Source organism: Neomonachus schauinslandi, chromosome 5, assembly GCF_002201575.2.
Source record: "Neomonachus schauinslandi chromosome 5, ASM220157v2, whole genome shotgun sequence".
NCBI classification, from domain to species: Eukaryota; Metazoa; Chordata; class Mammalia; order Carnivora; family Phocidae; genus Neomonachus; species Neomonachus schauinslandi.
This window is the reverse complement of record NC_058407.1, coordinates 67,647,929-67,673,322: the sequence shown is the minus strand read 5'-3', so window position 1 is coordinate 67,673,322 and position 25,394 is coordinate 67,647,929. Positions and strand designations below refer to the sequence as shown.

Sequence of the window (25,394 nt, the reverse complement as noted above, 5' to 3'; positions counted from 1 at the left end):
AGAAGGTAGCGGGAGGGGAAGAATGAAGCGGGGGAAATCGGAGGGGTAGACGAACCATGAGAGACGATGGACTCTGAAAAACAAACAGGGTTCTAGAGGGGAGGGGGGTGGGAGGATGGGTTAGCCTGGTGGTGGGTACTGAGGAGGGCACGTTCTGCATGGAGCACTGGGTGTTATGCACAAACAATGAATCATGGAACACTTCATCTAAAACTAATGATGTAATGTATGGGGATTAACATAAGAATAAAAAAAAAAAAAACTAATGATGTAATATATGATGACTAACATAACATAATAAAATAAAATTTTTTTAAAAAGTGAAAAAAAAAAAAAAAAAAAAAAAGAAAACACAGACAACTAAATGAAATTAGAAGACTAATGCAGGAACAAAATAGAAGTTTGACAAGGAAATAGCAACCATAAAATTTAAAAAAAAAAACTGGAATTGAAAAATACAATAACTGAACTAAAAAATACAACAGAGAGTTTCCAAAACAGACTCAACCATGCAAAGAAAGAATCAGCAGCCTGGAAGATAGGACACTGGAAATTACCCAGTCAGGAGGGGGAAAAAAAGAGTAAAGAAAGCCTATGGGAATTATGGGATACAATGAAAAGAAACAATATACAGAATATGGGAATTCCAGAAGGAGAAGAGAAAGGGACGGGAACAGAAAGTATTTTTAAGGCAATAATGGCCCCCATGGTTCCCAAACCGGAGAAGAAAAATGGACATCTAGATCCACGAAGCCCAAAAGACTCCAAAAAAAACTGAACCTGAATAGAACCACACTGAGACACGTTATAATTAAATTGTCAAAAATCAAAGACAAAGAAAAACTTTTAAGAGCAGCAAGAGAAGAGAGAAATTACATGCAGGAGAAACCTCCATAAGATTATCAGCAAATTTCTCAACAGAAACTTTTCAAGCCAGGGGAAAATACTGAAAGAAAATAACTGTCAAACAAGAATTCTATACCAGGCAAAACTGTTCTTCAGAAATAAAGAAAGGATAAAGACTTTCCCAAACAAACAAAAGCTGAGGGAGTTCATTACCATCAGATCTGCCTTACAAGAAATGTTAAAAGGAATGTAGTTCTTTGAGTGGAAGTAATTAAAATTGTGAAAACATAAAAAAGGTAGTGTCAATCTCACCAGTAATGGGAAATATATAGTCATAGTTAGATTCTGCAGTATGGTAATAGGGGTGTATAATTCACTTACAACTCTAGTTTAAAAGTTTAAAAAAATGAACATAGTAAAAATAAGCATAACTGCAATAACCTGTTACTAGTCATACAATATTAAAAACATGTAAACCGTAATAGCAACAATCTAAAATGTGAGAAGGAGGAGAAGTAAAAGTATAAACTTTATGAATTCTATTGAAGTTAATTTGTCAGTTTCAAATAGGGTATTATAAATTTAAGATATTTTATGTAATCCTCATGGTAACCACAAAGGAAAATCCTGTAGTAATTACACAAAAGAACACAATAAAGAAATTAAAGCATGCTTAAGGTAAGCAAAATAAGTCAATCAGAGAAAGACAATAATCCTATGACCTCACTGATATGTGGAATTTTAGAAACAAGGCAGAGGATCATAGGGGAAGAGAGGAAAAAATGAAACGACAAAACCAGAGAGGGAGAAAAACCATAAGAGACTCTTAATCATAGGAAACAAACTGAGGGTTGCTGGCGGGGGAGGGATGGGGTAACTGGGTGATGGATATTGGGGGGGGTATGTGTTGTAATGAGCACTGGGTATTATATAAGACTGATGAATCACAGACCTGTACCCTTGAAACAAATAATACATTACATGTTAATTAATCGAATTTAAATAAAATTTTAAAAAAAGAAAAATAAATAAATATTATTTGTTCAAATGCAAAATAAATAAATAAAGCATGTTGATATCAAAAGACATCATAACACAAGAAAAAACAGCTGGATAAGAAACAGAAAACAACTAACAAAATGGTAATAGTAAGTCCTTACTTATCAATAATTGCTTCAAACATAAATTCACCAATTAAAAGATTTCAAATGGCTAAATGGATTTAAAAAACCAAGATCTGACAATATGCTTCCTACCAAAGACTCACTTTAGCCTTAAAGACACACATAGACTGAGCATGAAGGGATGGAAAAAGATATTCCAAGCAAAGAATGACCAACAAAATCAAGGTAGCTATACTTCTATCTCAGATAAAATAGACTTTAATCTAAAAAAAAAGTAAAAATAGACCAAGAAGATCATTATATAATGAAAGGTATTAATACATCAAGAGGATAAATTGCAAATATTTATGCACCCAACATTGGAGCACCTAAATATATAAAACAAAAACTAACAGAGCTAAAAAGAGAAATAAACAATACAATAGTTGGAGACTTTAATACCCTCCTCTCAACAATGGATAGATCATCCAGACAGAGAATCAATAAGGAAAGAGTGGATTTGAACACTATAGACCAAATGGACTTAACAGATATTTACAGAACATTGTATCCAACAATAGCTGAATACACATTCTTCACAAAAAACATATGGAACATTTTCCAAGATAGACAATTTGACAGGCCACAAAACAATCTTAGCAAATTCAAGAAAATTGAAATCATACCAAGTATCTTCTCTGACCACAATGACATAAACTAGAAATCAATAAAAAGAAGAAAACTGGAAAATTCACAAACACATGGAACTTAAACACTCCTCCTGAACAACCAATAAAGAAGAAATCCATGAAAAAAGAAAGGAGCTTCTTGAGACAAAAACACAACATACCAGAACTTATGGGATGCAGCAAAAGCAGTTCCAAGAGGGAAGTTCATAGCAGTAAATGCCTACATTAAGAAGCAAGAAAGCAGGGCACTTGGGTGGCTCAGTGGATTAAGCGTCTGCCTTTGGCTCAGGTCATGATCCCAGCGGCCTTGGGTTGAGTGAAATGACAGGCTCCCTGCTCAGCGGGGAGTCTGTTTCTCCCTCCCCCTCCTCTTGCACTCTTGCTTGCTCTCTCTCTCTCCCCGCTCTCAAATAAATAAAATCTTAAAAAAAAAAAAAGAAGAAGCAAGAAAGATCCCAAATAAGCATCCTAACTCTATATCTTAAGGAACTAGAAAAAGAAGAACAAACTGGGCCCAATGTTAGCAGAAGAAAGAAAATAATAGATAAGATAAAAAATAAATAAAATAGAGAACAGAAAAATAATAGAGAAGATTAACTAAACCAAGAGTTGGTTCTTTGAAAAGATAAACAAAATTAAAAAAAAAAACAACAACAACTAACTAGACTAACCAAGGAAGAAAGAGAAAGGACCCAAATCAAAAAAATTATAAATAAAAAAAGGACACATTACAACAGGCACTACAGAAATTCAAACAATCAGAAGAGGCTACTGTGAACAACTATACACCAACAAACTGGACAACCTAGAAAAAATGGAAAAATTCTTAGGAATATACAACTTACCAAGATTGAATCAGGAAAAAAAATAGAAAATCTGAATAGACCAATTACTAGTAACGAAACTGAATCAGTAATAAAAAATCTTTCAATGAAGAATAGTCCAGGACCACATGGCTTTACTGGTGAATTTTACCAAACTTTTAAAGAATTAACACCAATTCTTCTCAAACTGTTCCAAAAAATCAAAGATGAGGGAACACTCTAAACTCATTTTAGAAGGCAAGCATTATCCTGACACCAAATCCAGAAGAGGACACTACTAGAAGAGAAACTACAGGTCAATATCCCTGATGAATACAGATAAACGATTCTTGATAAAAGACTAGCAAACTAATTCGGCAGCACATTAAAAGGATCATTCGTCATGATAAAGTGAGATTTATTTGAGGGATGCAAGGATGGTTCAATATATGCAAATCAATCAGTGTGATACATCACATTAATGAAAAAAACCATATGATAATCTCAACAAAGAAAAAACATTTGACAAAATTCCATATCCATTCATGATAAAAACTCTTAATAAATTAGGCATAAAAGGAACATATCTCAACATAATAAAGCTTATAAGAAAAGCATACAGCTAATATCGGTTAGCTGAAATTTTCTTCTTTTCCTTAAATTTTCTAACTGGCTTTCTCTTTTCTTTTGGGAAGGAGAAAATAACGTATTCTTTCTTCACTATATCATTTACATAATCCCATCCTATGGAGATAGAAATTCTTGCTTCGACTGTGTATCAGATAAGAAAATTTAGTACATCAGGGGTGGGAGGATGGGTTAGCCTGGTGGTGGGTATTGAGGAGGGCACATTCTGCATGGAGCACTGGGTATTATGCACAAACAATGAATCATGGAACACTACATCGAAAACTAATGATGTAATGTATGGGGATTAACATAAGAATAAATAAATAAATAAATAAATAAATAAATAAATAAATAAAAAAGAAAATTTAGTACATCAAAAATCACCATAAAGACTTTTAACACAAACAAAAAATAGGGATGATATGGAGTTAATATCCTTATTACCTGGATCACTTAAATCAAAAAGTATTTATGTGAGCGCATTACTGGTACAAAAATAAGCACACTGACTAATGAAACAGAAGAGATAGCCAGGATTGATTTTTAATATAAATATAAGGTTGCATTTATGATAAAGGAAGGAGTTGCCGTTGAAGGGAGGGGAAAGAGTTAAATGATGTTGGAATAGTTATCTGTTTTTAAAAATGTCTAGAGCTTCATTTTGTACTTAAGCTAAAATAAATTTTAGATGTCTTCAAGCATTAGATGAAAATGAAACCATGAAAAAATATATTTTAGTAAAAAAGACTACCTGACCTAAAGGTAATCAGGGAAAGCTACTATGCCCTAAAATTTTGACATGTCAATATCTTCAAAAATGGTATGAAGGGAAATAATGACGTCACAAGTGTTGATCAAAGAAAAAAAAAAGAACTAAAATAATCCTCAAACTTTCCATTCCTGAGTGAGGAACTATTTAGAAAAATCTTTTCATCATTAGAAATATTTTTTTAATGCCAGAAAAAAAAAATAAGTAGCAAAGTGATCATTAATAGCTACATGGGCCAATTATTTCTAATGAATAATTAACATTTACTATCACATAAAAAGAAATAACATGGCAATGTAGAAATGAGAAGCACGAAAATATTCAAGCAGGAACACCAGGTTGATTTCCTAAAACATGGGAGGCTTGATCCTCAGAAACAGTTGCCTACACAACAGCCAAGTCACTGGTAGTCCAATGTCTGGAGTAAAGAGTAGATGCAAAGAGGCTACGAGATGGATATGGCAGAAGGGTCTTGTGTTGGTCTATGGTATTTGGGGTCTGATAACTGGACATGGTCAAATAGGATGGAGGGCTACAAATACCCCTGGTCCTCTGCATCTCTGCCTAAGGAGGTAAATACCCAAAATGTGTGAAGGGAGTGGATAGGGGTTGGCGGCAGCAGAAGGCAACTGATTCACTCCTTGGCCCTGCAGTAAGAGCGGCATGCTAAGAGGAAGGAAAACAGTGCCTCAGTTCTTCAGCATGAAAGGGAGATTTGTGCTCCATGAAATAACCTCTCTATATTAAAATGTGTACTTGCTTCCATCACTTCATCTACGTATAAATTTGGTACACCCAAGATAGGAGAAATCCCATTTGCTTGCTGTCTTAACTTTGTTTCTTTGATGAGCAACTCACCATGCCTACTTGGTAATGACATATGCATGCTTAACCCCATCAGGATATACACTGCAACTTTCCTAATAATGGGGGGGGGGGGTTAAAATACACATTAAGATATAATTTTATTAAAGATACAAATAATGATATACAAACATACTTTAAGAGAACAAAACATGAAGTTTTTTTGAATTATGAAGAACTTGGGGCTTGAAATTTTAGCTTATAAATCCTGTTATCTTTAACATTATTTATTAAGTAATATGCAGTGAAAAAGTAAAGAGTGTAGTAGCTGTTATGTCAGTCTGTTAATTTTATCCATGATAAACAGTCATCTTTTAGTTCAGAACCATTAAGCCAAGCAAATATTGCCAGGAAGTTTAATTTTTACTTAGTAATGTCAAGAAAGAGAAACGCTTAATACATGACAAGCACTCACAAATATGAAGATACATTTTATCAGCCTCATACATAAATACATTCTTACTCATCCAGAATGTACAATAATTAATACTAAGAGAGTAGGAAAAAATCTCATTTATTTCACCTCAAGTTTATTAATATGGAAGATGATGGCAGGCTACAAGACAGTTCTGTATTTATTTGCAAAGTTATTGCCACAAATTCTTCCTGTTGTATGCTATTTGTAAAGCATTCAAAGTTAGAAGCACAAATAATGTTTGGATATGAAGAAAATTCCTAATAACCCTATGTTATAAAAGCCCAAATTATATATCTAAAGCCTAAGACCATCTTAAATAAAGAAGTACTATAAATTATAGTAGGCAAGTGTACCAAATCCACACCAAGGGATAAAAACAACAACAAAAAATTTATCCTGAAGAAACTATAGTTTTGTAGAACATGGAAGAAGAGAACAAAGCCCTTTTGCAACTCGGGGAAATTTTCTAATTTATTTTAACTTATAAATATACTTTGCTTTTCAGTGAGCCTTTACTGTTTTCATATCTCTCTTCTAAATTTCCTGTTTAAATAGATAAGCAAACCAGTATCTTGGAATTATTTCTCTATTTTTTTTTCCCTTTCAAAATGCAATAGCCAGAAAACCATAATGATGAGAGAACTCTCTGATCTGCCTGAACGTCTTCATTCTTTCAGACATAAAGTGCCATATGTTATTGTTGTTTCAGATAATACTGGTATTAGCCAAATATACACAGAAACGGCTGAAGAGCCTACCAGCTTTTTACACTGTGCTCACACAAACGTTTGTGGTCTAATTTTTATTATTAGCCCCTACTTGAAAAACACTATTGGAAACACCACTGAAATCTCAGTTGGGAAGCCAAATAAGACTTTACTCACAGCACACCAGGATACTGCTGATGAGGTTCCCCACAGTTTTGTAATCATGTAGCTTTGTTTGAAGCTATGTTTCAGTACCAAGGTTTAACTTAAGCCCTCTTCCAGTTCTGAGATGTTGTGATGTCTGTCCTTCCTACATCTGTCTTGCCGTTTGCTCACTTCAGATGCCCCAGAATCCGAGTGGGTCTATTAGTCTCAGATGTCCAAACCAACAAAGTTGTGTGATTAGGTTTCCAGGCTGAACGCAGTGTCTGAGATGTTGCTATATAGCTCATTACAGGTGTCATTATTCTCTAAGAATGTGACTTACAGCCATTTCGAGGCCGTGACTGCCGGTGAGCAAAATTCTCACACCAGAGCTAATGACATTTCAGAATAGATTAGGCACCCTGCATCAATACAGCAATTTCAACATTCCCCAGGTCCTTTGCCCTAGCCTGATTAAAACTTTGTGACGTTATTGATGACTCCTGGTGCACTTATGATGATCTTTCTCTTGATTTTCCACTCATTACTTCATCCATCAAATATTTATTCAGCATGTAATGCCATGTGACAGCATGTTACATGACATGGGGTTTACAAGGACAATGCACAATTCTTAACAGCAAAAAAAAAAAAAAAGTTGAAAACTTAAAATCTAATCAGGAATTGTTATCAACTATGTACAATTTTATACAAGTAAACCTGGGAAGAAGATCAGAAAGCTGCATCCCAGAGGGTAATGGTGGTTATCTCTAGATGCCAGGACTACAGGTAGTGGTGCTCGTAAATGTTCAACAATTGGCTCTCTGTTCTCTAGAGAAATCATTCTAAAATATTGGTTCATTATCCACTTGTATAAGAAAGATGGAAGAGAAATATGAAAAACACAAGGACTCATTAAAAAAATATTTATCAATTAAAATATATCCAGAAGAGAAGTCCTGCTTTGTAGCATTTGCTGATTTCCACACTGTAAATACTCACACCGTGGCCTACTTCGAGCTATCATAATAATGGCAGCTCACTCACAAAGTTTCAGCTCCCATAAGCTGATATGAACCCACTCCAGCACACCACTGATTGGCTGAGCTGCATTTTCTTCTTTTCAAAATTTTTTAATGATAATAGTGGTTGCCCCCAGGGACAGAGGTAGACTTTTCTTCTCTATAACCTGCTGTGTCTTTCAAATTTTGAACAATGGGTTATATTACCAATTCAAAAACAAAAAACAAAAAAAACAAACAAATTAAAACAAATTAAAAAATCCTCAATAAATTTTTGTTACAATTGTGATGATCAAAGGCAGCAAATGACATTTTTAATGTCTGATTTAAAACTAATACATATGTATATACATGAAACACACAAATACCAATATAAGATGTTATACATCAGAATGCCAAAAAGAGTGGCACAAATTTAAAAACTGCATTGGAGGCAAATGCAGTAAGAAAGTCATGTAAACTGGAAAGGTCAGGAAAAGCTCTCTGGAGATGTGAGCAGAGTTCTGAAGTAGGAGCAGGATTTGGACAAGAAGAGGGAAAGCAAGGGGGGAACACAGAGGTGATGAGCAGACTGGCCATGTGCCTGGCACTGACACTCCACTTTTTTTCATCTCTGCCCGTGCTGGAGCTGATGTTCCCCACAGTTTCTATTTCTTAGGGAGTTCTCCCTAATTTGGCATCAGAACAGTCTGGTAGCCAGGCTCTCACGGCAATCAGCCAGAATGGCGATAAGAGTGGAGTCAGGGACTAACATAAAGGAGAGGATAAGTAGTTTCACATCATCTCTGGTTAGAATATTAATGTTTATTTAGTAACTGGTCTGTAGCAGGCACCCTGTGGTCTAAACCATGAAGCCTAAGTCAGAGGAAGAACTCAAGTTCTTGCTCTTGTGTTTCCCACCTGGCCCATAAGAACATGCGCTTGGATGAAGCATCACAACCTCTCCCTACCAACCCCAACTAGGAAATGAGCTTCCCCAAGGAAGAGCTCTTCCGTGAATTTGGAAGGACCTTATAGAGAGCTGGAACTGCTCCTAATTCCCACCAGTTAAAGGATCCACTCTTCACTGAGATAGGCATTTTTCAACATGTAACTGGTATATACAGCTAACCAATCTGTGGAGCACATAAATTCATTCACTTTATCCAGACACAAATTTTGCAAACTAGTTCATCTTAGTGGATACCTTAGACACTTTTTGGATACTTTGGACTTTTTAATGGCATATGTAAGAATTTGATTATCTCTATTTTAATTTGTATCCAATAGTGGAATAATCTTTGGTCATTAAAAACTCGATTATAAATGAGTATTTGTTGGCATGGGAAAATTTTCAAGATATTTTGCTAAATTTTTTTTTTTAAAGATTTTATTTATTTATTTGACAGAGAGAGAGACAGCGAGAGAGGGAACACAAGCAGAGGGAGGGGGAGAGGGAGAAGCAGGCTTCCCGCGGAGCAGGGAGCCCTATGCGGGGCTCGATCCCAGGACCCTGAGATCATGACCTGAGCCGAAGGCAGACGCTTAATGACTGAGCCACCCAGGCGCCCCGATATTTTGCTAAATTTTAAAACATTGTAAAATATTATGTACAGTACGATTCAATTTTTTAATATTATATCTATACCCTTAAGTAGACATTTATAACTGAAAGTATTAGTAGAAACTATTCCCAGGTGGTAAAACTACAGAGGATTTTGACTTCCTTCTTTGTAATTTTCCTAATTTGCAAAATTTACTATAAAGGTCATATACATTATTTGAAATTTGTAGCATAGTTAAAATTTCCACATTCTATGGGATCCATTCATCAATAATGTGAATGTAGAACCCATTCTACTTCCTGAGGAAAAGCGTGGCCCTGCTCTTGAGAACTGCCTCCTTCAGGCAGAAATGGGCATCTTCCATTCAGCTGTGTCCTTGTTAGGCTCCTCAATTTTTACATAAAATGTCAGTATTTCCTCCAACTCAATTCCCATTGCTGCTCACTCAACACTTAACTCTCACTGAAGTGTCAAGCATAGCTACAATTCGAGTACTTACCAGGGAAGTCTAACTTGAATTCAATATTATTCTGAGAAAAGCAATTTATATGGAATATTGCCTTAAGGACATGGTCTTTTATCAGAGTTTCATATCAGAGGCACTACTACCAAGGGCCTCCAATGATGCCACAAGCTGATGTGAAACCCTCTGAACTCGTTTCTCTAAAGACACTCACCATATCCTGCCCTAAAAGGCCATAGGAGAAATATGTCTTTGGTCTTAGAACCAAGAATAATTGCATTATCTTAATCATCCAACTGGGCTTCTATTTTTCCTTTGCCCTGATTTTCATATTTCACTTTATTCTTATCTTGTCGTCCGGCAGATATCTCCATAAACCACCTTACATTTTTTGTGAAGGAAAGCAGAGAATAAATAAGTGTTCAGGAAATGATGAAACTAAAAATATGAGTCAGAATAAGACGAAGGGAAGAAAGAGAACTTCAGCAACAAGATCAGAAACACACACACACACACATACACACACCATAACCAAGATCTGTCAGGGTGCTAGCAGGTTAGCACATATCACAGTGTACTGGTAAAAACACCACACTCGAGAGTCCGAATAAGTGGGTTTGAGTCCCGATTCTGTCACTAACTAGCTAAGTGATGCTGTGAAGCAAGTGGGCAGAAGAGAACCAAGTCGAACAACCTCCCACATACACTGAGAGGCAGCAGCGCACCAACGTCCAGCAGGCTGGCTCTGTAATCCAATTACCTGAGCTTAAACCCTACCTCCACTTAGTGTTGGGAACCTCCAACAACTTAAGCTCTCTGGGCTTGTTTTTCTTATCTGTGAAATGGGAATGAGAATACTGACTTTGCGTGATTATGGCACTTTCGTGGCATCTTTTTCTCCAGTGCTCTCAAGCACTTTATATGGACTTACAGATGAGGAACCCGAGGTACAGAAGAGTTAAGTAATTTGCACAAGGTCACAAAGCCAGTGAGTGGTAGAGCTAGGACAGGAATGCACGAAGTGCCCCTCTCGATCTGCACACTTAACCACTAATCAATGCACAGTGCCTTTAATAACTGCTAGCTTACTAAACAATTGAAAAGTGCCTTACAAATCGGAATAAGTTTTTATATCATAGAAAGATATACTATATCTCAAATATGGCATTTGTTTAGATAAATGTTATCAAATTTATAGATGATATAAAGAATAAGTAAAACAAGGAATTACAGAATTAATATTAAATTTAACAAGTATAACTAGAAAGCATGAGAACTGAGCACAAAAATTTATGTATAAATATATTCATCATGGTGTTATTTATTAAAGTCAAAAAAGGAAATGAGTTAAATATCCAAAGTAAGGGGCTGATTAAATGAAATATGACATACAGACAAAAGGACTAGATCAAAATATGACAGAATGTCAACACTGGTCTCCTTTTGGTAATATGATTTGTATGAGTTTTTCTATTTCTTTACACTTGTCTGCTTTCCATATTTTCCACAGTGAAAATATATTGCCATATTGATTTAAAAAAAACAAATATTATCTTTCATTGAAATAACTCAATATAAATTCTTTTCACACATCTACTTCACAGGAAGAGTAAGAAAAAAAATCCGCCTGACAGCAAGTCATCCTTCCTCAGATCCTTCACCAGGAATCTACCCAATGACAGTCGGGTATTTCAGAGGTCCATATACTTACTGTTTAAGATGCTAAAAATAATTTTCAAACTATCTCAGTAAGCATTAGATTAAAAGTGTGTAGATTACAAGAAGCCTGTGCTGGTCAAACATTTGTACAGTTATTCATTATATTCAACTCCAGGGACCAACAAAAACATTGCCCATCTGGGCCGCATACAGATGAGGGCAGTGGACCTTGTGAAGTGCTGCCAATTAAGTCTCCAGAGAAGCAGATGGAGTAGCCTGCGCTGGTTACTCAACGTGGAGACAAGAGGGGTAAGACAGGAGGCTGCAGTAGCCATCATGGATGTAAGGATATGCCATCTGGAAGGAGGCTGGATGAGTTCCATGTGGGGAAAAGTTACCGGACAGAAAAATCTAGTGCCCAAAATACAGGGGAAAATTTTTTTCACAAAGCAGAAATAATCAGAGGTGCCTGGGCCACTCTGTCAGTTAAGTGTCCAACTTTTGATTTCGGCTCAGGTCATGATCTCAGGGTTCTGGGATCCAGCCCTGTGTTAGGCTCTGCCCTCAGTGGGGAGTCTGCTCAAGGATTCTCTCCCTCTCCCTGTGTGCCTCCCCCTGATCATGCTCTCTCTCTCTCTAAAATAAATAAATCTTGAAAGAAAGAAAGAAAGAAAGAAAGAAAGAAAGAAAGAAAGAAAGAAAGAAAGAAAGAAAGAAAGAAAGAAAGAAAGAAAATCAGCAATATATCAGGCAGCTCTGTAAAGGAACAATGTTCCTTCATTGTATGTGAATCATGTTGCCTAAAGCCCAAGTGAGATGGGCAAAGTCGCAGTACTGTAAGCAAGGAGCTCAGGTATGGGGGCGCCTGGGTGGCTCAATCGTTAAGCGTCTGCCTTAGGCTCGGGTCGTGATCCCAGGGTTCTGGGATCGGGCCCCGCATCAGGCTCCCTGCTCAGCGGGAAGCCTGCTTCTCCCTCTCCCACTACCCCCTGCTTGTGTTCCCTCTCTCGCTGTGTCTCTCTCTGTCAAATAAATAAATAAAATCTTTAAAAAAAAAAAAAAAAAAGGGAGCTCAGGTATCAATTACTTGAAGATAAGACCTGTCCCTGGGACCAGAAACACACCAAGGGGAAAAGCCCTAGTGAACCCTTGTAGATGGGACTTCTCTCTTTCTTGCTCCTCCTTGAAGATACTAATCCAATTACCAAGTGAACTCTAGCATGGCACCCTCCTCTCAATCACAGGCCCGAACCTGGGAGGAAAGAAGCCCAAGTGAGGGGCCTAGGAAGTTATGCCAACCCTCTGGGGCTACTGATGGACTAAGGCAGGGCCTTAACAGAATAATACAGGTAGCGTGTGATCAGGAACCTTGCTCTCTCTGTCAGCTTGCTCTATTTTGTTCTCCACACATTTGTGCTTCTGTTTGTTCTTTAGTACTTAATCAAGGTTTGCAAAGACCCAGGCTATATCATCTCTGATAAGAGAACTCAAGAAAAGAGAGTTTCTGCCCACACCTGAACAGGACCATTAAAACCTCTTATATATCTTAAACACTTGATATATATAAACTCTTTAATCTTTGCCACAAGCTATGAAATAGGTACTATCACTCTCCCTATTTCACAGGTGAGAAAACTGAAGCACAGAAAGCCTATGTGACTTGTTCAAGGTCCACAGTTGGTAAGTCATGGAGTGGGTATTCAAAATGTGAACACAAAGGAATTTGCATTATCAGAACTGTGGTTATTCTTTCACAAAAGAATCATTTAGGGGGGGGCCTCACTGGCCCAGTCGGTTAAGTGTCCAACTCTTGGCTTTGGCTCAGGTCATGATCTCAGGGTCCTGGGATACAGCCCCGCATCAGGCTCCACGCTTAGCTTGGAGTCTGCTTGAAGATTCTCTCCCTCTGCCCCTCCCCCCTCAAATAAATAAATACATCTAAAAAAAAAAGAAGGAATCATTTGGAGCTGTTTGGTATTATTCAGTAACAATCTATGTTTATGCAAAGGGTCATGAATGAATTTCTCCTTCCCCTCCCCTCCCCCTCGTCATTACTTCCACCAGCTCTCCTAATCCTGCTTCCACACATGTGAGAAGCTGAGAGATACTAGGCAGTATTTTGATTTAACGCCCACATCCAAGAACACAGTTATAACTGCTGCCGTCTAAGAGGTGCGTCAAAAAAGAAGTCATCTGTCAGGGACGAAAATTATAAAACTATTAAACTCTAAACCCAGGCAATTTCTTAAAGAAGTTGAATATAGTATTTTTGTGGTTAACTATTCACAAATTAAGAAGAAATATGTTTGCCTTTAACACTGAGGAAGAAATCTCATGAGGAATTTAGTCATTAATAAGTGTGTCTTAGAAATGGCGATTTCTGCGTGCTTTTAGCAACATCAAAAGCACCAGCTCCTTCTGCATCTAGGCTGATCTCAATTACTGGTGTTTGTGATTTTGCATAATGCAGCAAAATTATTCTAGCTGTTTCCTACCAATCTTGTGTAGAGTATATCTTGCTTTTGTTTACTTCTTTTGAGTGGGTTCATTTAACCATACATAATGAAAACATGAAAACCCCAGCAGCCACACTCACCTGTGATCCAAGTGGTGAATGGAGAGAATAACTCCAGAATTTAAGTGGGTCTGTTTTAGAGTCACCAAAACAGTAAATTCATGTTTATTTCTCAGCTTCTGAAAAAAACTGTTCAGCTGTAGCAGTGGATGCTTTTATACTTCTGGGAGTATCTAAAAAAAGAAACATATACTAAGTATACTAGAATTTGGTTTTACAAAGTATCTTTTCTGTGCAACATCTTTCAAAAAAACATTATCAAGTAACAACTGATAAATACCAAGTTTCAGACTCTTTCAACAAGACTTTATGCTACATAGAACACAGAACAGTCAACCAATTACTGAACTTTCGTTCCAGGAATCTTCTTTCAAAAATGTCCCCTTTAAGGCAAAGAACCAAAGAATCATCTTTGAAGAAGTGTGCTCCCAAGTTTTCTCCTGACATATTTTATCCTGGATACCACAGCCACGTCAGTGTCAACCATGAGCAAAAAGATGTACTTCTTAGAATAGGACCTAAAAGACCATGATAGAGCCATTTAGCTTTCCTGACACCTCATGACAGAAAACTGGCTTTAAATCTATGTGCCACCTTCCACATTGATGTCTTTAGCCAGAAAGTGTGCTATAAATAGATTTTTTAAAAGATCATTGAAATTAGTCACTCTCAGCCTTCTGTGCAGTGGAGGAAACATTAAGATCAAATTGTCTTACCATATTGTTGAAAGAAATACATAGAACTTCATTCCAATGTCCCTCTCTCCAGACTCAGAGAAAGCCTAGCAAAGGAAAGTATGCCCTGGAAGAGCAGAAATTTTGACCCTACACTTCTACCTCGTTTAGTCTTGCACTCCAACCTCAGGACCCAGAGGGGATGGGGGCAATATGGATAGAAATGGATTTAGTGGATAGAAAAAACTTATCATTCAAGCCATCTGCGAACTGAGCATAAGGCTCTCCTATTCATAGTACGTGCAAAGCGTTAATGGGAGCCAGAAAAAGTTTCTGTTGTTATCAAATGATCCTCCTCGTTTGTATGCTTTAGACTAGGTAGATTAAGTAACTAGACTTACTTTTGTCTAGGTAGTCTAGGTAACTACTAGGTAAGTAGTTCTCAATGTAAAAACTACCAGCATTTAGAAAGAAAAATCCCTCCTCGTGCAAAACTGTCCCATGCATTGCAGAACACTTAACACCCCTGGTCCTGGTCCAGTGAATGCCAACGACACCAGACCCCCAGTCATTATGACAACCCAAAGTTCTCCCACACACTTCCAAGCATTCCCTCAGCAGCAATGTAGCAGAAGTCTTGTTGAGAACTACAACCTCAATGAAACAGATTATAGGATTAATCCAAAGTTCCATACCTTTCTAGCCCCACAAATTTATGGAATAAAAATGTAACCACCTGATCTGTGTCCATCACTGGGAATGGACAGACATGGAGAAGTCCTCAAAATACCCATAAAATAGAGGAAGGAACAAATAATCCCAGTTACAATGAAAGAAATGCTGTCATACAGGTAGGTACAAAAGTGTGGACAGATCACAGAGGGGAAAAATAGCCAACATCATGTGGAGGGAAGGCTCTCATAAAACAGATGGCATTTGACCAGGAGTTGCCCAGTAGAAAAGAGAGGGAAAAGCATTCCAGTCATAGGAATAATTTGTGAAAAAGTAGAAAGGTGTAAAAGGGCATGACATGGCTGAAAGAGTAAAGAGCAGCCTTTGCAGGATGGGCCTGGATAGGAAAGCTGGACTGGATAGGCAGGACCTTGTGTGCCAGTGTAATGGACACCTGTTATTTCTGTCACCTTGCTAAAAAAAGACAAAACCAAAACCAAAACAAAACAAAAAAACAAATAGAACAAAAGAAACCCTCTTACTTACCACTGAAAAATGATCCTTCCCCACTCTCAAACACACGATTTCCTCCACCCCAATCAGAGCAACACCAAACCCCGTCCGCAGTCATTGATTTTGGAGTGAGCACCTAATCTAGGGCAATGAAGTCAGACCCAGGATATTTGTTCAAAGTTTTAGGAAAAAGAAATTTCTTGTTTCAAAATCAATATTCAGTTCCAATCAATATTCAGAACTCAAAAGCATAACAATAATCTACAATTTCTGCCACAGTCAACCTAATAGTTTCTCTCCAAGCTCCATCAAGGATTAGATTGGCTATGGATGGGGAATCCATACGATTCTTCCTAGCTCCAAAACGTTCTACTTCCTCAAGGATGCATACAAAATGTAATTCTGTGAGAATAATTCATCTAGTGTTAACTTTTAATCCACTCTAATTTATACACACGTAGATCATTCACAAACCTCATCACTTCATCTTAATTTGATAGATAAAAGCAAGTTAGAATTAAATTATAAATATTTATTATGCTTTCCCCCCATTTCAGGCAGGTAGAGCTTGAGCAGCATCCTTCGTCTTGCTGAACAGGATAACAGATGGGAGATGCAAATGAGAGAAGCAGAGAAAGGACTACACTGAATACAGAAATGAAGATCAGACCCACGGAGATTCAAAGATGTGGCCTAGAGAGCTTGAGCTCATCCATTGGGAGAAAACGAGTTTAGAATTGGGCCACAACTGCCTTACAAGTGAAACTTTAGAAAAGAGATGCTTACTGAGGGTTTTTAGCAAGTTTTGTCATGTGGTACGCACAGAAAACCTTCACTAATCTCTATATTATTTTCCACTGTTTTTGGAGTCAGATTTGTGGGGATAGTTGAGAGGTTGTATTATTTGTGTGAGTTTTCTTTGTTATGTTTTAGAGGAAATGATGTGTAAAGATTGACCTTAAGACGAAAGGAAGAAGGATCTAAAAGAGTAGATTACATTTGAGTATCATTAATAAAAATGTAAGACTCCATGGTTGAAAACATGGTGAAGGAATCTGTAGGTGAAGAAAACATTTTTTTAAAAATTGATCAATCTGTATTTTGGAAAATTTTCTCTGGTGGCCATGTGGAAAGTTATTTGAAGAAAGAGAAACTCTCACAATTCAGATGATCATTGACTCTTTTGTTAGATTTCACATATTTTAAACATCACATTTTGACATCCCTAAACTACCTTTCCCAAACCAAATCATCCTGTCCAACCTCTCCTCCCAGCCCATTACCTTCCCTTTTTTGCTCCTTCAATGAGGGTAGGATGACTTGCAGGAAAAGAGGGACCCTCCAACAAAAACATGGCCAGCAGAAGTCCCATTCAGCTCACACTATAGTAACAGGAGAAATAATATTGTTTTTTGGTTTTTTTTTTTACCCATCTTGATTAGCCAAGTTCATTACAGAGAGATTTAAAAACAGACTTGAGTGAACTTCCCACCTGTGTTATGGGGAGGGGCAACATGGAAGGCAGTTTGAGGGAGAAAACCTCATCTGACTTATTATGGCCTCAAGATGGTCTCCTCACCTGGCACCCCCAGCCCAGGGGCCCAGGACACAGGTGAAGATTACTTGATTGTGACAGAGAGAGCACCTACAGGACGTACAAATTATGACTGCATCGTATTTTCAACAGAACACCCTCTCTTACCAACCCTCACATCACCCTAATATTATTTAAATCTCTTGCTGCCCTTAAAAACATGCTTTTCATAAATTCATTATTCCTGAGTCCAGGAAGGACTTGATGGGGGCCTGAACTCTGTGAGGAGCATCAGAATAAACAGGAGAGTTAGAATTCCAGAGATTTTTAGAAAATAGAATCTAAAGAATTTGGTCACTGATAAAAACACATGCAAAACACAAAAGAAAGAGAAAACTGAAGCTAATCGAATCTAAAGTTTCTAGCTTGAGAGACCAGATGAAGGGAAATGCAGTGGGAGCATGATGGTTCCCAGATGGGATATCAGTTTTAGCAGTGGTCATTCTGACGTGGGAGGGGACGTGCAGGTGTGAGTGCCCACGAGGAGGCGGGCACCTCTCCTGAGAGAGGTCAAGGTTGGCAATATATATTTAGAAGTCATCAGAACATAGTGTCTAAAATCATAGGAATCACAAGAATGAGAGGACAAAAGGATGGACCATCAAAAAATCTAAACCTGGGCGCCTGGGTGGCTCAGTCGGTTAAGCGACTGCCTTCGGCTCAGGTCGTGATCCTGGAGTCCCGGGATCGAGTCCTGCATCGGGCTCCCTGCTCGGCGGGGAGTCTGCTTCTCCCTCTGACCCTCCCCCCTCTCATGTGCTCTCTCTCTCTCTCATTCTCTCTCTCAAATAAATAAATAAAATCTTTAAAAAAAAAATCTAAACCTGACACAGAGTAGCGACAACATATATAACGTATATGCACACATATATGATGCTGCACATCTGCTGCTATACAGTATCCTTCAAAAATGTATAATGATATATTTGTCCCTTTGAACCCACATTTCATTTTTGTTCTCATAAAGCCTTGGAAACTTGACAGAGACAACCATTACTACTTCCTTTTTCAATGAGTAAAACTAGCCAAGGAACAATCCCGTGATTCACCCAAAGGCACCTGGTATGCCAGAGGTTTGACGGGGATGACAATTTCTGGTCCGGTATTCTCTCCACTAAATCGCACTGCCTCCTGAACATGGCATCCTTTATCCAAGCTTAACTGCCACTCACAAACAGAAATGCAAATAAGAGAGCACCAACATAGAAAATAATCCAGAAAAAAGGTAATTATATAAGACAACATTTTTAGTTCTATAAGTGACTAGCTTAGTAGTGATTTTAAGAAAGGTCACTTTGCTCATTTACATTTCTGTTTCTCAATTTGCAAAATTAACATTCCTGCCTTCTATTTTCATCTCAAGGATTATAAAGTGTTCAGAGAGAATTATGAGTTCCCACAATTATTACTATAGACCCAATTCTAGTCTTCACCAGAAAATCAAGTCAAAGAAACCATCATGTGAGAATTAATTTTACTTCATTTTTATCATTTCAGTTTTCAGATTTAGTAATTTAATACAGGTATACGTGAAGCAATTTCTCAACAGGCCCTCCTACTAGGAACCAGACATAGAGAAATAAAGTGTGGTGACTGGCAGAACACACTCTTAACCCAGAAGAATGAGGTTTCAATGCCAGGGAGGCAGATTATTAGCTATGCTTGGCATGTAGTCAACATCATGTGCTGGCTATTAGAATTATATTTATCATTATTACTCTTTCAAGCAGTGAGACTGTGGAATCCACTAAAACTACCCACAGCCATGATACCCTTGTGGTGATTTCTGAGCTTACTTTCATGCTAAGTATCCCAAACTCAGCCATAAAATATCAGTTTCTGCATTTGGAAATTGGCATAAAAGTTTTTGGCAATCAAATTATTCTTAAAATAAAATCCTGCCTACCACTCTCTAGTTCTACAAAACTATGAATGAACATTTATTTATGGACAAAAATCAATGTAAGCAAATTTCTTTTCAATGAAAGTCTGACAGAGGTCATTTAAAATTGCCTCTTCTGAGAAAAACAGGCTGATAACAATGGCCTTCAAACACTGCTATGAAGCCCCAAAGAAAAACTTATCAACAGGATGCCTGGGTGGCTCAGTGGGTTAAGCGGCTGCCTTTGGCTCAGGTCATGATCCCAGGGTCCTGGGTTCAAGTCCCGCGTGGGGCTCCTTGTTCAGCGGGGAGCCTGCTTCTCACTCTGCCCCTCCCCCTGCTCATGCTCTCTCTCTCTCACTCTGACAAATAAATAAATAAAATCTACAAAAAAAAAAAAAGAAAGAAAGAAAAGAAAAAAACTAGTCTACACATCCACACTGGAGCAGGTTTTCCTAACTGGAGAATTGCTTGAGTTTAAAATAAAACTTTCAACGTTTTCCATTTTTATTGTGTGCAGAGCCTAAAAAACCTGCTTAAAAAAAAAAAAAAAACTCATGGCGTTTTAAAGCAGTTATCAATAAGTAATGAAGCGGTTCAGAGGAGATCTCATCAAAATACTCATTTTTAGTCGTGGGACTACCAAGATGGAGTGATGAGTTCCCGAGTGAATGTAGTCACAATTTTTAGGGATTTCAACAATGTGTTATGTATTCCCCATATACATCGTAGTTAAGGGGAGAAAGGAGAGCGAGAGAGAGACTGGTTTATTCCAAAAATAGACCGGAAATTAATGAAAGTATGTATGTGGTAGCAAACATGGGTGCTTACTGAAAAAGAGAGTCAGACCAGAGCTTCTTTACGTATTTTTGGTAAAGAGAAGGGATTTGTCCATCAACCAATAACAAAGAAATTGGCAAGAATTATTTTCTTCTTTTGCCCTTAAACCGCGTTACTACAACTGCCATCATGAATCAAATGATCTGTGCCACTGACAGGTCCTACCTCATCTGCACTGTATAAAACCTAAATTGATCTGCCCCCACATAACCAGACTAATACAAATACCATGTGCAAATTCAATTACAAAAACAGTCTAATCTCAGGCGTAAGATGGTTGACTTAGAATGTGCCAAAACTCACCAAATGACTTCTTTTTTCAGTCTCCAACTATGAAAGGCTGTTGTCTTCTAATTCAGGTTAGAAGTATATGGAGTCAGAACTATTAGTATAGTTCCTGTCTGTTGGTCTTACTCCCCCTTCAGTATATCCATGCCTTTACAGTGCAAACTTTCAAGGCAAAGTAATAGCTACAATTTTAAAAGCCATTAAAATCTGATTAACACTATGCAGTTTGCAAAGTCCTTAAACATGAACAATCTCATTTAAGCCTCAGAGCAACTCTGAATAAATGGGATTATTGCTCCACAGTAATAGAAATTACAGATGAGGAAAGAGAGGCAGAGAAGCCAAGACCCTTGCAATCATCACCCTACGTGGCTCAAAATCAGAGCTCATTTCTATGAATTTACTCTGTTAGAAACTTGTTGGTTTGAAACCTCAGGAGCTTCCCCAGTGATATCTAAACAGGCCCTGCACCGGAGGGCAAGGAGAGAAGGAAGAAAGAGGCAGGCCACTCCAGATGGGAGGCGGCAGGTTTAATATACAAAGGAACTTACTTACAAGGCTTGCCTTTGGCAGTCGCAAGACACACAGATCTCTCCATCCGCTGGCAAAAATCTTAAATTTATATAGAGGCCTTAACTGGATTCACTCAAGTTATACCAATCCACATGGTCGCAACAATACACTGCTCTCTCACCAATGCATCCCTGAAAATGACTCGCACTGTGGGAATGGTGGGCAAAGTGTGCATTTTAAGGACTGGGAGGAGGGTAGGAGCCTTTGATTGCTGAGGCCCAGCTCAAGGGTCAATCTGAGGTCATGTCCTCTCCGTGACCTCCTTCAACAGAACTACCAAAAGCAATTAGGATAGGATAAATGAATGAACGGACCAAATTTAAAACTGCCGAGCCAGAATCCCCACCCAAGCCAATGTGCTTCCTATAATTACACGGTAGTGCCCTATCAAAGCGATGGTGATGCACACTTCCGGTAAGTAAATAAACCCTGATTTAAAGTTAACTTTTATAAAAATATATTCTGAAGATAAACACACTTTTCTTGATCTTCAGATCAATTTAAGCTTTACAAATCTACAAAACAATTCATATTATATTATCTCTCAGCTAGATACTCTTAAACTATTGAGATATAAACTGTAAACCCAAAAGCTCTTTTAAAAGGCAATTTTCAAATGATTCTCCTTAAAAAATTATTGGGCAAAATGTATGAGTAATCCACAACTTTCTAATGGGGCAAACCCACGTCTAATGATGCTGCATCCTCATCCTTTAGCTGTCTATATGTCCCTTACGTTACTAGGTTACCCCGGTGCATACTCTTGGAAAGTTGACTTCCCCTTCTACATTTTATTCCCATTAAACCCCAAAACAATCTCAAAAGTTTCTTTCAAATCAACAGCTAATTATAATTGGATTCAACGCATAATAAGCATATGTATCTTCATGTATTATTTACAAAATTGTTGGCTTAATGTTGTGAAAATCCAACCACAGAAAAACATACACAAATGAATATAATCAGAAATTAAAACATAAGCATCCGCACCATTCAAGAAACAAAAATGAATAGTAGGTTCTACTCCTGGATTTAGCAACTAAATGGTTGATGTTAAGCAAATCATTTATGACTCATATGTTGGAATTTTCATTAATGAAGTAGAACAAAATTTAGTCAGAATGTAGGAGAGCTACAAACAATAAAATGTCTGTAATTTTGAGCTTAAAAATATAGTATTAACATTTTATAATACATAACAGATATGAGTTGTGTAGATTATTCCATTTTGATTGTTTCAAGTCCAGACCAACAAGTAACTTTCTGATAGTAATTTGGCTTCCCAGGTACATTGTTCTTCAGAGACAGTAGTAGTAATTAACCACCATGAGTATTCTGGTCTAGTTCACTGTTATAATCCTCATTGGAGATTAAAATGAAAATTGGCACTTGAGTTTATAATCAGATTAACGTTTTTGGCTAGTGTGAAGCTGTCCCTCAGAACCTCACCAGTGAAGTTAACAGCTGATTTGTTACCAGCAAAATTAAGAAGATAAGTGAGCTAAACGATATCCCTCTTTATCATCTCTTCTCCCAAATGGAATACTGCGCAAGACTACGACTAAATAGAGATGTTAAGTAAATGAAAGGGATGATGATGATGACAATGACAAGGATAATGATGTCATCTACAATTTTAATATACTGATCGTATTCCTGGTTGTGTTCCTGATACTGCCTCATTACCCGCAGATAGCAATCTCAACAATATCATTTGAACATACGTAGCAGACTTAGGAATTGGTAATTTGCTAGAACTTTATTTAAACCAATCCCAAATGTATTATCAAACTGATAGTTGCAAACATACAAAGCCATATCAGCTAATGTCAAAGCCAATGTCTTAAATGCATAAGTAAAATTAAACTCATGGACTATCATACTTTATGAAACATGCTTTTGCCTTGCCATTGAAACCCTGAATAAATGAAAAGCATGAATGTCTTTTAAAAAAAAGAAAAACACTCAATTTTTCACTGGTCTTTTTTCACTGGTCTTACCCTTAGCCGTACATCAAAAGGTTCAAATGCACCTCATATACTGACACCAGTTACTGGTGTATGAGGTATTGCTTAAATTAACAATGTACTCATTTTAACATTAAACTGTATAAATTCATGAACTAGGTCATTTTTCCCTCTTGTAGATTATCCCATATATAGTATATATGTTATATCTTAAATGCACACATAATTACTCTTCATAAGGTGTCATATCAATTAAGAGAATAACTCTAAGTGCAAAAGAGAAATGCACAGATGCTAACTTTTTAAGTGAAAACTGAATCACAAGTTATTCCTTTATTTTGAGGTCTGATCAAATATTCATTCAATCCCTGAGAAGGATAAGAGAGAAAAAAAGAAATATTATATATATATATTATTATATATATAAATCTGACTACCTTTTTATCCACATGTGTGCTTGGTTTGGCTCAGCTTTAGTCAAATTATTATTGTAAAAAGAAGAAAGAAAACTAACAGGATCAAGATGAGATCTCTACTATATATCTTTAACATTTGGTTGATACTTATTAATTGGCAAGAGTAAGGAACAGGGATCTATAATATGCAGGTTTACACATTTATATAAAATGCAAAGGTTATATATCACGCAACCCCAGATTGCACAAGCAGGTTCTAACGGAATCTTTGCTGAATAGCAAGAGATAGGATGCAGTGCTCCATCAATTATGCAGAGCTTGAAGTGCTGAAATGCACAATTTCATCTTCCACCTAATAGGCCAATTTGACCTGAGACATCAATTTTGGAAGTTCATTCTGCTTTTATCCTTCTTTAATTAGAATAATCAAATTATTTTGGAATAACAAGACAGCAAAATATCAGTTACCATGATTAATTGCCCTATCAAAATTGTGCTACATTTTTTTAAAGATTATTATTTTCACTGCAACAAAGAAAACAGCATTCATTATAAGGTACCAAAGGACACAGAGCACAGAATAGTCAGTTTCTCAATCCAGTTTCTCTAATCCACATGGTTACCCAGCTAGAAACTACATTACCTAGTTTCCTTTGTAGCTAAGGTGGTCAGGTGACAAGTTCTGGTCAACAGGATGTAGTAGAAGTGATATGTGCTAGAATTCAGATTTTATTATTAGAAAGGAAACACAATGCCCTCCACTCGCCTTTCCCTGGGACTGGAACAGGGATATTGAGGTAGTAAGCCAAGCTCTTCAATGAGGACGAGGGCAATGTGGGGCCTTGAATAATGTAGCAGAGCTACCCATCGACCCTGGAACCGCTGCCTACCTTGAGGTTGTTATATGAGAGAGAAACAGACATCCTCCTTTGAGTACTTTGAGACGTCCTTCTTTGAGCACTGCATTTGGGGTCTCTTTGTTACAGGAGCTTAGCCTATTCCCTAAGTAATACATCTCCCCAAGTTTCCTATGACTCATCCAGAATGGGGTGTCATTCTTTAAAACAAGGATCAGCAAAATTTTCTGCATAAGGCCAGACAGCAAATTATTTTAGGCTTTATAAGCCATGTACATCTCTGTTGCATATTCTTTCAAAGTTATTTTTATTGTTTTTTTTTACTATCATTTAAAAATGTCAAAAACATTTTAAAATGTTAAAAAAAAATGTTACCTATGGGGCGCCTGGGTGGCTCAGATGGTTAAGCATCTGCCTTCGGCTCAGGTCATGATCCCCAGGGTCCTGGGATCGAGCCCTGCGTCTGGCTCCTGGCTCAGCGGGGAGCCTGCTTCCCCCTCTCCCTCTGCCTCTCCCCCTGCTCATGCTCTCTCTCTCTCTCTCTCTGTATCTCTGTATTTCTGTGTCTCAAATGAATAAATAAAATCTTTAAAAAAAAAATGTTAGCTCAAGGGGTCATACAAACATAGGGCTCAAATTTGGCCCACAGGACCACAGTTTACTGACTCCTGGAAACAACAAATACAGATATAATTTCCCCTGGATGAAGCACAAGGCTTTTATATCTTTAGTTAGTTATGCTTATGTCTAGAAAGGAAGACCAAAATAGTGTGATAGGAGGCTTAGTGAGAGAAAGTCTAGATGCTGTGCAAGCAGAAAAGGAAGGAGACAAATGCTGTCTGTTACCTTGCCTTCATTGCTGCTGTTGACATGTAAATTTGG

The 25,394-nt window shown here is 37.4% G+C and overlaps 1 protein-coding gene across 1 annotated transcript in view; it reads right to left on the bottom strand.

Annotated features, from left to right (window-relative positions):
• Positions 1-25,394, bottom strand: part of NELL2 (neural EGFL like 2) — a 344,834-nt gene that overhangs the window by 274,197 nt on the left and 45,243 nt on the right. Inside the window, 2 exon segments of the mRNA XM_021704922.2 lie at positions 14,258-14,364; positions 14,366-14,409. Of these exon segments, the coding sequence (XP_021560597.1) occupies positions 14,258-14,364; positions 14,366-14,409 (151 nt within the window).